The sequence below is a fragment of the Notamacropus eugenii genome, chromosome 7 (assembly GCF_028372415.1).
Source record: "Notamacropus eugenii isolate mMacEug1 chromosome 7, mMacEug1.pri_v2, whole genome shotgun sequence".
NCBI lineage: Eukaryota > Metazoa > Chordata > Mammalia > Diprotodontia > Macropodidae > Notamacropus > Notamacropus eugenii.
The window spans coordinates 17,967,657-17,982,931 of NC_092878.1; the positions used below are offsets into that span (position 1 = coordinate 17,967,657).

At 38.2% G+C, this 15,275-nt stretch overlaps 1 protein-coding gene across 7 annotated transcripts in view; it reads right to left on the minus strand.

Moving 5' to 3' along the window:
* The window catches only part of RYR3 (ryanodine receptor 3), a 750,252-nt gene that overhangs the window by 282,786 nt on the left and 452,191 nt on the right, over positions 1-15,275 (minus strand). For all 7 annotated transcript variants that reach the window (XM_072625274.1, XM_072625277.1, XM_072625272.1 and 4 more), the window contains exons 22-25: positions 12,429-12,532; positions 4,323-4,406; positions 2,617-2,776; positions 473-620 (exon numbers count right to left, since the gene is read on the minus strand). In XM_072625274.1, the coding sequence (XP_072481375.1) occupies positions 473-620; positions 2,617-2,776; positions 4,323-4,406; positions 12,429-12,532 (496 nt within the window). The remainder of the gene's footprint in view (positions 1-472; positions 621-2,616; positions 2,777-4,322; positions 4,407-12,428; positions 12,533-15,275) is intronic.

Genomic DNA, 15,275 nt, shown 5'->3' on the forward strand with positions numbered 1-15,275 from the left:
ATGCTTTTTCGTTCATTTCAATTCCCTGAAAGGATCTAGTTGGAAGAGAATTAAATGTCACACTGTGACATTAAAGTACTTATCGAGTAGTAATTGATTTCATATTAAATATTCTTTCCAATCCTGTTCTGATACAGTAAAATTTTTCTACAGCAACACATTTAACTACTATATATCTACTTTTGGTCTTTATTTTTTTTAAATGTCAACTCAACAAATTTTATTAAATGCATACTATCTGCCAGGCACTGTGCTGGGCATTGGGCATCTGAAGGCAGAAATGAAATTGCTTCTGATCTGAAGGAACTTACATTTTATTGTGGATGAAGAAGTACATGCATAACACGGCATGCTGAAGAGTACACTAACTACATTAATTTATATGTTAGACCTACACATAGTTTGGCAATTATTTCTTTTAAAAAAGGACTTCCTCACATTGGGGCTAGGAGGAATACTCTTATCTCAATACCTAATTCTTGATCTGAAGGCTCCACATTATACCCATAACCAATAAATGTTCGAACTGCTTCACGAAGACTGTCTCTGTTTGACTTCTTTGTACGTTCATCTAGTAATGCATATGGCACCAAGCGAGGATTCCTTTTGTTCTTCAGATCCTAGAGAAGCCATAAGGAAAATAATGCAGAAAATCCACAGTTAACTTTTATACACAGGAAGTTACATGTACAAACTCACGCGCACACACACACACCACATACACCCTCCTAGTCACACCTCTGGCCTTCCAGAAGACTCATGTAAAGCTGTAAATTATCAAGTCGTTGTCAACAGAATTTCTTGGGCTTTCAAAGAAAGTATTTATTTGAAAATTTACTTCAGGCTAACATTGACTGATGAGCAAAAATCTGCATTAAAAAAGTTGTATTTACTTGAGTCAGGCAATGAAATGAGGTGGTGCAAAATTATTTGCGTCCTGCTATGCCTAAAGCAGGGTGAATGTAGTTTCAAATAACTTTTATTTTAAAATAAAAAGTCATTTTCCTTGCCTTAAATTGTGACAGCTTACTTGCTTATAACAGCTCCTTAACACATACTCGGTTCAACAAAGAGATGTACCAGTAAAGTGGCTACAAAGAATGCATTTCAGTGCACTGAGCACATGACTTTACTAGGTTTTCCTCCAACTTCGCAGATGTGATGAAGAAAGATGTTGATAACGACTGTGAAGTGTCAAACCACCAAAGAATGGCATGTGCTCTGTTATCTTGTGAACTGTCACGCATCCCATGGCCATATTCCTTCTCCACTGTGCATCTTCAGGATGTTAGGGGCATAGGTGAGTGGCATCATACATTTCAATGATGAGAAAAGAGATTGGGGAGAAGCTTCAGCCTTTGGGGAAGCAGGCAAATTCACCTGTTTGTCTACCCATCTGCTAAGAGACTCATCTACGGAGGTGAAAAGGATAGAGGAAGGAAAGAAAGGGGATGAACCAGTGCTCTGGGCTTAGCGGCTTTTCTTCAGGGTGGTGTTTTATTCCACTGAATCAGCCTCCCCAAACTCTGTGTTTTTAGGAGGCATGAGCCCTCTAAGCCAGGCCCAGAAATACTGTAGCTATGTGCCTATGATTTGTTTTGAACACCTACCCAATCTTAGTATGGATAATAGAGGCAGTTAATGGAAAATATTCCATGGTGCAACAAGACATATAGAATCACAACATTCTCTCAGGGCAAAACACGCTAAAAATAAATCAGACATAACTAAGACAAAAAATAAAAACACTATCATCTTAGGAAAGTCACATTAGAATTGTGTCCGGAAGCAACAACAAGGTAATCATCAAAGGTTTTCTTCAATCTTGTGATACTATGACTGATGAATTAACTCAGCTATGACATTTTGATAGATATTCAACTTTTTCAAATAGAGCTGGTTATTCATTTCCTTTGCTAGAGTCTCATACAGATCATGCCTTCTAACATAGCTGTTCTAAGTTCTCTTCAGGGCCCTCATCTCTTCCCCTCCACACTACATCACTTGGTGAAGTATTCATCAGAGCCTATTGATTGAATTACCATCTTTGCACTGATGATTCTTGATTGTACATATCCTGTACTAACCTTTTTGCTTATCTCCAATCTTACACGTACACCTGCCTTTCCAATATGTTAAACCAGATGTTCAGTAGACATCTTAAACTCAACATGTCCAAAATGGCACTTATTTTTCCTCCAAACCTTATTTCCCATTTTACTTTCCTATTACTGTTGAAGGTAACACCATCCCAGTCCCTCGGGCTCACCATCTAGGTGTCACACTTGACTGTCTGGCTGTCCCCCATGCCTGGAATGCTCTCCCTTTTTATCTTCACTCACTAACTTCCCTGGCTTGCATCAAGTTCCAACTAAAATTCCATTTTCTACAGGAAGCTTTTCCTAATCCCTCTTAATTCTAGTGCTTTCTTTCTTTTAGTTATTTCCTATTTATTCTATTTGTAGCTTGTTTGTATATGTTCATTTGCTTGTTATCTCCCACATTAGACTGTACTATGTGAGGACAGGAGCTATTGTTTACCCCTCTTTTTATCCCCAATATTTAGCTACAGTGACAGGCACGGTGCTTCAAGTTTGTTGACTACTGACTTCTTACCTGCTGGATGCCATAGGTCCATCCTTGTTTTATTCTGTCTTTCGCCCAAACGTTGTGTGCATTCTCTGCAAGTTTGTCAACTAAAATTTCTTGAGGAGGCAATAGTTTCACATCAGACAGATCCAAAGGGGCAGGCTTATAGCCATTTGACATCATGTAGCTACAAGTCAAGGTAAATGCAAAAACAAAAACAGCGGACTTAGGAATATTTTGAATAGCCTTATATGGTTCTCCAAACCAATCTGTGACAAGTTTGCTGATGATTAGGGCACTGTGCCAGTTCAGCCAAAATCACAGGCTCCATTTTGGTGTAGGATAAGTAGCTTTGCTATATATACATTGAGGCCATATGCCACTCGCATAACTGCCCAATCATATCATAAATTTGTTACAAAGTGAAGGGAAGAGAAAGAATATGAATGAGTCAGGCTACACACATTCCTAGTATTAGAAAGAACTATTCCGAAGTTCAAGCTTTAATGATGGGAAGCCAAGGATGTTATCTGTACGTACCACAGGTGGCATTATTATTGAAAAATTTTTAATCCAGTGTTGAAAAATAACAAATTTAAGAAAACTTTGAAGGGACTAATTGGGATCTTATAAGTCAGTATTAATGAGCACAGAATGTTCACATGATTTTAAATAGCCACTGCCTCCTCTGTCATTTATATTATTATTCCAGTAACGAAAACTGAAGCAGACAGAAGATGGATTAAAGATCATTTACTTCAACCTCTTTATTTCACAGATGAAGAACCTGAAGTGAAGTTCAAACCATTTTTTTAAAAAAAAGTGACCCTATGGGCAAGGTACTATACTACTCACTCGGAGCCTCAGAAGGGTAAGAATTCAGTTCTCACACTTTACCCAATGCTCCATTGGCTGGCAACTTTTGGATAGGAAGTCATGAAGAGTCTGCTGGAGATAGGAACCATGATTTGAGCCCAATCCTGAGTCATAATGAATGTCACATTAGAAAGAACTGGCATCAGTCTTTGGGTACTACAAATTAGGCCCTGAATGAAACTTCCATTCAAATTCCTCACTTCCAGTCTACCACAGAGATAAGTAAGGTAAAGGAGGTCTGAAAGCTCTGGAGTTTTATAGTGAGGGAAAGTATAAGAAGAATTTCATAGAAGTTGGCATAGGAATGAAGTTGCTTATGCTCACAGCCCATAATTAAAGATGCTCATTTATGTATTTTACGTGTGTCTAAGTGTTTAGGAAAGTGAATCTGTGTGACTAGAGGAAGTGAACAGTGGGCCATAAATGCAGCGGGCCAAATTAAATGTTGGCAGGCTTAACCATTTCCAGAAAGTATTTGTGAAGCTGGACACCCAGAAAAGTGATTATTTAGTATGCCTATTAACCATTTTTAAGCCAAATGGAATTATTACAAGCCAAACTAAACATTCTAATCTGCAATGCCTGTTCTCCATGGTAACAAATCAAGAACAGCAGAAAATATGCTGGTATGAGGGAGGAATGGGAAGGAAGGAAAGTCAGGAGCATTTCTTAGAAAATAACTTATTTAGAGTTACAACATAGCCAAATTCATTGAAATCAATCCAATAAGCGACTGGATCTACTATTTTAGGTGATATCTATCTGCATTATCAGCTTCCTTAATGTACTCTTCCCAAGTCACTGGCCTTAAAATACAGGTTACAACCAAAGCATTAAGATATTTAAAAACCACTTACTTTTTGGGCAGTTTTACTTTCTTGAGATCTTCCTCAGCAGCCGGATTAACATGAATAATGTGACATCCCAGGGCTAGTAGGGTTCTGTGACATTTAAAAGCACATACAATAATATTTAAGAAAAAAAAGGCAACATCCTGGTTTTCCCCCGACCTATGCTTTCAGACTAATTTCCTACCTACTATGTATTGGGATAATTTTACTGGGCATTTTATTCTACTCTCTTTACATTCTCTCTCTTTCGGGGATCTCATCACCTGATATGAGTTCAAATGTCATCTACAGGAAGATTATTTCCAAATATACATATATGTAGATACATACCTATATATACTTGATCCTAATTTATCAATGGATGATGCTCCAAATGTTCATGTGTGTATATATGACATATTTATGTTAAAACAATCTATAAGTGGATATATAAGCACACGCAGACAATGTGCATATACATCTACACATATGTGCATATGCACACATATGTTGTATGTATGTATATATCTCTATTCACACACATGAATAATCTCTCCCCATCCCCTACATCTCTCTCCTTAGCTATATCATCAGCTGACATGTCCATGACCTGGATGTCCTGTAGGTATCTCAAATGTCCAAAACTGAACTTATTATTTGTCCCCCGCCACCTCTCCATAAAAGTAAAAGAGCCAAAACCCTCCTAGTTTCCTTCTTTCCCATCAGGGTACCAACACCTCTTGGTTACCCAAGCTTGCGACCTCAGAGTCATCCCTGTTCTCTCTCACCCCAGACGGCGAGTGTACTTAGACATCTTCTCTTATATTTATATTCTTCTCTCCTCTCACATATTCAACATCCTCCTTTCAGGTCCTCATCATTTTTTCTGATTAAAAACCTTCCCAATTGATCTCTTTGCCTGTAGTCTTTCCCTTTCCTAACACATCCTCCAAAGAAGCTCCAGAATGGTAGTTCTAAAGTCTAGGTTTCAGCGTGTCAGTTCAAGAAGCTTCAATAGCTTCCTATTGCCTCTAGGATAAAATCCAAACTCTTTTTTGGGGTGCAGGGCAAGCTATTCACAACAAGGGTTCAACTTACCTTTAGAAATATTTTCACATTATTTTTAGGCATACAGTAAGCACTAAAAGCATGTTGCCTCTTGACCAATACACTCTATATTCTAGCCAAACTAGCCTACTTTCTATTCCCTGTATATGATATTCCATCTCTTGCCTCTGTCTTTGCACAGGCTATCCTATTCCTGGAATGTTCTCCCTTTTCACCTAAATCTTAAAGCTTCAAGATCCCTTTCAAATCTCAGTTCAAGTGCTTCCTCCTATAGCAATCATTTCCTGATTATCCAAAATTATTAGTACTTTTTTTTTACATCTCCCCAGAAAAAAATATTTTGTTGCATTTTGCAAATATTTTTTACTTACTTATCTGTGTGCATGTTGTTTCCCCCCACCCCCAAAAAACATAACCTCTTTGAGGGGAGGAACTGTTTCATTTTTGTCATTGGTTACCCAGCATCTAGCATACTACTTTGGAAATATATATTGAATTGAGAATGTAACTACACTCAGCATTAAAGAAAATTATGTCGAGTTCTTAGTAACAGTATCAATAGTCCCTAGGTACTAATGTTCTTCTAAGAAAATACTTTTGAAATGTCATATTAACTTTAGCATCCTCCTCCTCTTTGGAATCACAGCTAAAATGGATATTTGGCTCCTCACTTTATCGCTAACCCTCCAGGTACTGATCAAAGACCTGCCCTTGGCCCTCTTCTCTTCTCTCACTACCTTCTTTTGGAAATCTCCTGGGCCACAATTACCAGTTCTGCACAGATGACTTCCATGTTTTTGACTCCAGGCCTGATCGCTGTTCTGACCACCATGCTGGTCTCTCCAAATGCATGTCACATGTCACACACTTGCCATGTCACAAGCTAAGTTCTTTAAGCTTCCCATTAGACCTGCTTCTTCTGATCTCACTATTTTTTTCTCTAGTATCACCATTGACTCATGTTTCTATAACACTGGGGATATTTCTAACTCTTCTCTTTGCCTGTAATAGCCATTCAGTGAACTGCTGGCTCCTGTCAATTCCTCCTATACAGACTCTAATGTCTAGTCCAGTTCAGATTCTTATGACCAGCTGCCTAGTCGACTACAGAAGCCTCCTTACTAATTTTCCTACCTCTACTGTTTCTCTTCTCCAAACCATGCTTCATTGTTGCATTGTTGCCAGAATGATACAGTTTTTTTACACAGATCTTATTTTTCTTCTCAGATATTTTCAGGGACTTCCTATTGCTACTATATTGTATAGCAGGGACATTATGAACAACAGGAGTCTTAGTAGATAGCGCTAAGTCTACACTGGAGTTTCCAGGGAAGATTTAACAGAAGAGATAGAACTTGAACTTATTGGTGAAAGACAAGGAGGAATTTCAGTTATAAACACAAATTATCCTGTACACTATTTAAGGTAATTTATAACCTGACACTATAATACCTTTCCAGTCTTATCTCATATTCCTCTTTTCTACATGACTGAAAGTCATATGAGCCAACTCTATGGTTCCTTAAACTACAATGAACTCTCATATCTTTCTGTCTTTGTGTGTGCTGTCTAATATACCTGGAACTGCCTCCCACTCTTTACTTTTATTTGTCAAATGACTACTTTTCATTTAAAGTCCAACCAAATTACTATGTCCTTGGGGAATTGTTTTCCTTTATTTTTAAATTAGCATTTTATTTTTCCCCAGTTATATGTAAAACAATTTTTAACATTCATTTTTAAAGTTCTGAGTTCCAAATTCATTGCCTTCCTCCTGCCCCACCCCCCTCATTGAGAAGCAAACAATTCAGTACAGATTTATACATGTACAGTCATGCTAAACACTTCCATAGTAGTCATATTTTAAAAGAAAACACAGACAAAAAATAACCCTCAAGAAAAATGTTAATTGTTTATCAGTTGGGGAATGGTTATTTTTATAAACTTGACTCAGTTCTCCATTTGAGAAATGAGGCCTTTATCAGAGATATTTGCTTCAAATTTTTCAGTTACCATTGTTAACTGTATTTCCTTTTACCCTATCCTTCCTCAAAAGTGTTTTCCTTCTGACTATCCCCTTTCTTAATCTGTCCTCCTTTCTATCACACCCCGCCTCCTCTTATCCCCTTCCCTCTTACTTTCCTGTAGGATAAGACAGATTTCAATACCCAGCTGAGTGTGTATATTATTTCCTCTTTGAGCCAATTCTAATGAGAGTAAGGGTCACTCACAACTCCTCACCTCCTCTATCTTCCCCTTTATTATCAAAGCTTTTTCTTTCCTCTTTTATGGGAGATAATTTACCCTGTTCTACTTCTACCTTTCTCTTTCTCCCAGTGCATTCCTCTCTGACTCCTTAATTTAATTTTTTTTAGATATCATCCCTTCATATTTAACTTACATCTGTGCCCTCTGTCTATAAATACTTCTCACTACCTTAATAATGAGACAAGTCTTATGATTTGTAAGTTTCATCTTCCCAAGTAGGAAGGTAAACAGTTTAAACCTATTAAGTCCCTATGATTTCCTCTTCCTGTTTACCTTCGTATGCCTTTCTTGAGTCTTGCTTCTGAAAGTCAAATGTTCTATTCAGCTCTAGTCTTTTCTCAGGAATGCTTGAAATTCCTCTATCTCACTGAATGTCCATTTCCCCCCATTGATTATATTCAGTTTAGCTGCGTAGGTGATTCTTGGTTGTAGGCCTAGCTCCTTTGCCCTCCAGATGATCATATTCCAAAGCCCTCAAGTCCTTTAATGTACATGCTGCTAAATTCTGTGCTATTCTGATTGTGCTTTTACCATACTAGAATTGTTTCTTTCTTGCTCCCTGCAGTATTTTCTTCTTGACTTGGGAACACTGGAATTTGGCTATGACATTCCTGGTAGTTTCCATTTTGTTATCTCTTTCAGAAGGTGAATGGTGAATTCTTTCAACTTCTATTTTACCCTCTGGTTCTAGAATATCAGGGCAGTTTTCCTTGATAATTTCTTGAAAGATGATGTCTAGGCTCTTTTTCTGATCATGGCTTTCAAGTAGCCCAATAATTTTTAAATGATGTCTCCTGGATCTATTTTCCATTGTTTTTCCAATGAGATATTTCACATTCTATTTTTCATTACTTTGGGTTTTTTTTTCTTGATTTCTAATGAAGTCATTAGCTTTCATTTTCTCCATTCTAATTTTTAAGGACTTATTTTCTTCAAAGAGCTTTTGTACCTCCTTTTCCATTTGGCCATTTCTACTTTTTAAAGAGTTTTTTTTTCCCCTCAGAGATTTTTTGTACTTCTTTTTCCATTTGGCTAATTCTGCTTTTTAAAGTGTAACTCTCCTCATTGGATTTTTGTACCTCCTTTACCATTTGGCCTTTTTTAAGATGTTATTTCCTTCAGTTTTTACTTTTTGTGCTTCTGTTACCAAGCTGTTGACTCTTTTTTCATAATTTTCTTTCATCACTCTCATTTCTCTTCCATTTTTTCTTCTACTTCTCTTACTTGATTTTCAAAATCCTTTTTGAGCTCTTCCATGGCCACATTTTTCTTAGAGGCTTTGGATATAGAAGCTCTGATTTTGTTGTCTTCTTCTCAGTGTGTATTTTGGTCTTCCTTATCACCATAGTAACTTTTCTATAGTCAGAGTTTTTTCTTTCTGTTGCTTGCTCATTTTCCCAGCCTATTCCTTGACCTTTTAGCTCTTTGTTAAGGTAGGGTTCTGTTTCCAGGGTGGAAGGCAAATTGTCTCACGCCTCAGGTGTTTTGTGCAGCTGTTTTCAGAGATAATTCTAGGGACCTGTAAGCTTTAAGTTCTTTCAAGGTGGTATGATCTAAGGAGAGGTGTTTCCTACTCCCCTGCCCTGTGCTCTTGTCTTCTGAGTGACCACAAGCACTGTTTTCTGCCCTCGAACTGTGAGGAGGGTCCACCCTCCACTGTGGCTGCAAGCTCTATTGTGCTAGTGTTCTTCCTTACCCTGAGACTTCCACCCAGGACTGTGACGAGGACCCAAGCACGGGCAGAGCAACTGATTCCTGCCCCAGTGCTAGCAAAAAGACCTCTGTAATTTCCTTCTAACCAACTGTTCCACCCCTTTACCATCTGTGGGCAGAGAACTCCAGAAACAGCTGCTGTTGCTATCACTGATTCAGTCACTCCCAAAGTCTGCTCCTGGTTTGCTGGAACTGGGACTGTGCTGGCAGGGCCTTTGCTGGACTGTTCTCTACTCTTACTGAGGTGTGACAGATCCTTTTCTGCTGACCTTCTAAGTTGTCTTTGGTATCTGTGGGCTGAGAGGTGTGGAAACCACCATTCCTACCAGTGTTTCAGTTGTCCTGAGGTCTGCTCCAGGTTTGTTGGGGCAGAGTCTGCACTGGTGCTGCCTGCACTGGACTGCACTCCTTTCTTAACCTTGCAGAAGTCCTTTCCTGCCAACCTTCCAAGTTGTCTTGGGCTGGAAATTTGTTTGACTTCATCTTTTTTGTGGCTTCTGCTGCTCTAGAATTTGTTTACCGTCATTTTTAAAGGTTTTTGGAAGAGTTTGGGGGAGTGCTCAGGCAAGTCTCTGCCTTTACTCTGCCATTTTGGCCCTGCCTCGAGAATTGTTTTCTAATCCTCAACTGGTAATAGTCTTTCCCCTCACAACTCATAACATAGCCATCAAAAAATTTTCTTGAAATTACTAGTTATGTAATATTGTGTTTTATCTGTTTTGGTGTCATAGTAAGTACTAAGGCTGTTAACTGAAGGCCAAGGAACTTGTCTTATCAAGATATGTCTCCCACACACATTGTTTTATACACAATAGGCACTTAATAAAAGATTGTTGATTAGTTGAAAGTGACAGTCACTGTCACAGTATCAATATACCTTATATTTTGGAGCAGTTATGTTCCTGATGACTCAAACACCAGGTATGTAGTGAATATTTACTATGTTCCAGGACTGTACTAGTCTTTGATCTATAAAAGAAGTACCTAGAAGGAATCTGCAATCATGAATCAAGTATTACAAAAGACATTGTAACACATGCTCATTTATAATATAGTTAAAAAATTAAGCACTAAATTATACATTATAGATAGGTGGAAATCAGAAAAATACATAGTGGAGTGCCTGTTGGATAGAAGAGGTATTAAGTACAAAGGGAGGTAGAAAAGACAGAGCTAAGCCTGTGCTTGATTCATTAGGGAAGATGCCACTGTGAAGTAGGACTTGAGCTGCACTGTGAAAAGTAGGAAAAATAGAGATAGGTAGAGGAGATTAAGGAAAGTGATGTTCATGTTTGTGAGATTTTTCTAAAAAGCATCATTTCTTAGGGACTTTTAAATTTGGAAATATTTCATTTTCCTTTTGATCTCTAGAAACAAGCAGGTGACTTCCTAATACTTTTCCTACTAATTTCTAACTTTCCACATAAACAATCTAATTTATTAACATACATACTCAACTGGGTATCTTACCCTACAGGAAAGTAGGGGGAAGGGGGTAAGAAAGGGGATGAAAGAAGGGAGGGCAGATTGGAGGAGGGGGTAGTCAGAAGCAAACACTTTAGAAAAGGGACAGGGTCAAAGGAGAAAATGGAATAACTGGGAGGTGGGACAGGATGGAGGGAAATATAGTGAGACTTTCACAACATGACTATTATGGAGGCCTTTTGCATACACATATATATAATCTATATTGAACTGCTTTCTTTCTCAATGGAGGTGGGTGGGGAGGGAAGAAGGGAGAAAATTTGGAACTCAAAGTTTTAAAAACAAATGTTAAAAACTGTTTTTACATGTAACTGGGAAACAAGATATACAGGGAATGGGAAATAGAAATCTATCAAGAAAGTAAAGGGTAAGGGAATGAGAGAGGGGGATGATAAAAGGGAGGGCAGACTAGAGGAAAGGGTCATCAGAATGCATGCCATCTCAGGGTTGGGGAAGGGGAAAGATGGGGAAGAAATATGGAACTCTTGTGGAAATGAATGTTGAAAACTAAAAATAAAAAAATAAATTTAAATCTTAAAAGAAAATTAAGAAATGTTAATTAAGCATTATTATGTCCTGAGTATACAAAGAGGAGACATCAGCCTTCCCTGCCCTCAAGGACCTTTTATTAAGGAGGTAAAATTCAATAAGTCAATAGCGCTTGTTACCCATCTACCATGTGCCAAGCACTGGACTAAAGTGCTAGAGGACCTGAAGTAAGGCAAAAGAAAAAAACTCCAAAACTCCACCAGTCTGCCCTCAAGGAACTTACTGTCTAAAGGGGGAGACAGACAACACATAAACAACTACGTACAAAACAAGATGTATACAGAATCAATTGGAAACAATCAATACAGACACTAATCAAAAGAGGTTTAAAAATAACTACACCAGAAAATGTCAAATGGAGGGAAAAAAAGAGACTGAAGAGGGATAGCTGTCTTCCAAGTTTTCATGAGGAGGTGGCATGAGTTGAATCTTGAGAATTTTTAATTGTGGGTAGTTGGAAGGAGGAGGAAAAATTTCAGATACAGGCAATATAAAATATATGGCAATAGGACTGGGCAGGCCCAGTAAGTCAGGGTGAAATAAGGCTGAAAAACTAGGTGGAAACGTGATTGTCAGGTGCCTTACTTGCTAACATAAGGAGTTTTTGATTTTATTTTGTGGTTGACAGGGAACTCCTGAAAGTCTTTGAGAAGCAAGATAACTGATTAGAAATATTTGGCAATGGTTTGAATGAGACTGGAGAGAAATTGGAATAGGATAGGAAGATCATCTAGTTAGAAGGCTATACATCATAGTGAAAGGTAATCAAAGTCTGAATTAGGGTAATGACAGTAGATTGAGATAAGGAGGGGATGGATGTGTCAGGTTGGACTCATAAGAACTTCGTTCTCTGGAACCAGAGAAATTGCTAGTTAAAAGGGTCTAAAACAGAATGTTTCGCATTATAAATGATCATCTTTACTTTCCCCCCACCCCGAACTCCTCAAGATATGTTTTCTCAGAGTGGTACATATACCCAAAATACAGGACTACATGTCACCAAGTTATTCACACCTGTGAAATCTTAATTCAATTTAGTTTTAAACTTACTTTAAAGTTTCTGTCGACATTTGCAGGTTATAATTCTTCTCAGTTTCAGGCAGCTTTGAGAATTCCACAAGACAGGGGTGCAGCCTTTTGTTGTCATCTCGGATCTACGCGACACCATTAAAAAAGAACAATTGGAGTTATGATGAGTCAGTTACACCCAGGCAAAAGTTTAAAAAAAAGATAAGGGTAAAATACATCTGATAAATCCTGAGGGAGGCTGTGTGGTGACAGCTAAGTGATGCTCTCTCAAGTCTTCTTTGACTCCTTCCTGTCCCTCATCTCACAGATCAAATCAGTTGTCATGTGCTACTGATTTTGCTTCACATCTCTCACAGCTGTCCCCTTCTAGCAATTCTTTTTTCCAACACACTATTTCAGTCCTATATCACCTTTTATCTACTGTAATAGTCTCACTGGTCTCTGCAATTGATCCTTTACATAATCGCCAAAGTAATTTGCCTAAGACAAAGATCTGACCTCAATTAAAATACCTTTTTAAATTTCTATTGTTTCTAGGATTAAAATACAGACTCTGTGGTCTGCATTTAAGGTTCACAATCTGGTTGAAACTTACCTTTCCAGACTTATTTTACATTACTCTCCCTCAGATACATTACGTTCCACCTAAAATGAGTGCCCTGAACTTTATGTGTTAGTTTTTACACTGAATATTTTCTAGTCTTCCTTCAAAGCATTCCCTCCAGGCTCAATTCAAGTGCTACTTTCTTTGTGAAGTGCTCTCTAATTGTCTCAGATGAAAGTTATTTTTTCATCAAATTTTGCAATAATACTTCAGTGGATTTTTGGGAGAGGGGCAGGAACTTCCACTTCATTCTACCATATATCACACACGCGTAACTCCCCAGACTGTGAGTCAAGGGGCTTGTGTCATTTGATGTTTCAATCCACAGCACCTTTCACAAGTAGGTACTTTATATTTGTGGGATTGAAGAATAAATGGTCAGGAGCTTAACAACTGATTGTGCTCCAAATGTTCATTTTTAAGTTACTCGTTTGGAATTCAGAATGAATTTTACTTTCCCATAAAAACTGGCTCTCACGGTGTATGTAAGGTGAATTTTAGTGTGTAAAAAGTGAATTTTTGCTATTATTTCTCAGAGTTCAGTTTCCCAGCTCCATAGCCATAACAACCAACAGTTCCCAAGTACTAGATACGAGTTCCCACAGTTAGGGTTCAAAACATCTCCACCACGCTTGCACAGAGTTATATAATGGTAAATAATAGAAACATCCACTGCAGCTGTGCAGTGAGATACAGGAATGAGGTGACATAAACTTGTGAGGCTATGGCTGGCAATATGCCTTCTTTGCCTGATGCCCTATAAAACAGGTGAATAGACAGTGAATGGGGAACCCTTAGGGTTGAATGCACACATGCAGTGTGTGCCTCAACTGGCCCCCAATGAGGCTTGGGGGGAACTTTAGGGTTGAGTGCACAAGCTGGAATGCGGTGCGTACCTTGATCAGCCCCCATCAAGGCTTAGGGGGGAGTCTGTGTTTGCCTCAGCCGGGCCCCAATGAGGCTTGAGGGGATTTAGGGGGAGCACTAGTTGTGCCTGTCTCAACCGACCCCATCAAGACATAGGGGTAGTTGCTCCCGCTTCTCACCGGCCCCTGTGAGAAGGGTGATTAGGGAATGCTGTAGGAGTTTGTGCTCTTACTATCAGAAGCCTTTTCTGAGAGAACTAGACTAGAATACAGTAAGATTATTAATCCCTTCTTAATGTCTTTCCTGTCTGACCAAATCAAGAGTGAGCCTCTGCTAGCAGCCCTCCAGTGTGCTGTGTTTATGGCCAGGTACAGAAATCCTACTCTGATGTGGCCATATGGCATTGATGGCAGTCCAGCTGGACTTGGCGATAAGTTGAACCAGGTTCAAATCTCTCCTCCAAGGGACAATCACTGAACTTCCCTGAGCCTCTATTTTCTCATTTGTACAATAGTTAAAATAATCCTAAAGTAGATAAGTCATTTGATAGTGCTGAGGATCAAACGATCATGTATGTAAAGTGTTTTGTAAATCTTAAAAAGTTATATAAATGTTAATTTTTTATTATTTAATCTATAATATACCTAAAATATACTCCACCAAATTCTGCTCTGATACCTCACTATAACATGGTGATAATATAACATGGGATACTCCATCCTCCCCCAGGCATCTTATTACATGATCTTAGGCATACTTGTGACCAAACAAATAAAAAATCAGCCAGATGCTACTTTTTATGGGTTATGAGCCTCTCCATACTTTCCTAGGTTGGTCATTTGATGACAGATATACTCTATTATTTCTATGCACAGAATGTTTCTGGTTTTATAGGACCTTTCAATGCTTATATTCCACTGACAAAGCACTGAACATATTTAAAAATTAGAATAGGGTAAGTAGAAGCTAATGACTCTGTGAGACATCAAGAAACAATATAATAAAATCAAAAGAATAAAAAATATATATGAATGGAATATCTTGTTGGAAAAACAACTGACTCAGAAAGCAGATCCAGGAAAGATAATTTAAGTATTATTGGACCACCTGAAAGTCACATCAAAAAAAAAAAGCTTGGCCATCATATTTTAAGAAATTATCAAAGAAAACTGCCACAGTATCTTAGATCCAGAGGGTGAAATAGAAATTGAAAGAATCCACCAATCACCTCCAAAATGAAAACTCCCAGAAATATTATAGTTAAATTCCTGAGTTCCTAAGTCAAGGACAAAATATTGCAAGCAGCCAGAAAGAAACAATTCAAATTGTCAGGGAGCTGGAGTCAAGGATACACAGGATTTAGCAGCTTCCACATTAAAGAAGCAGAGGGCAGGGAA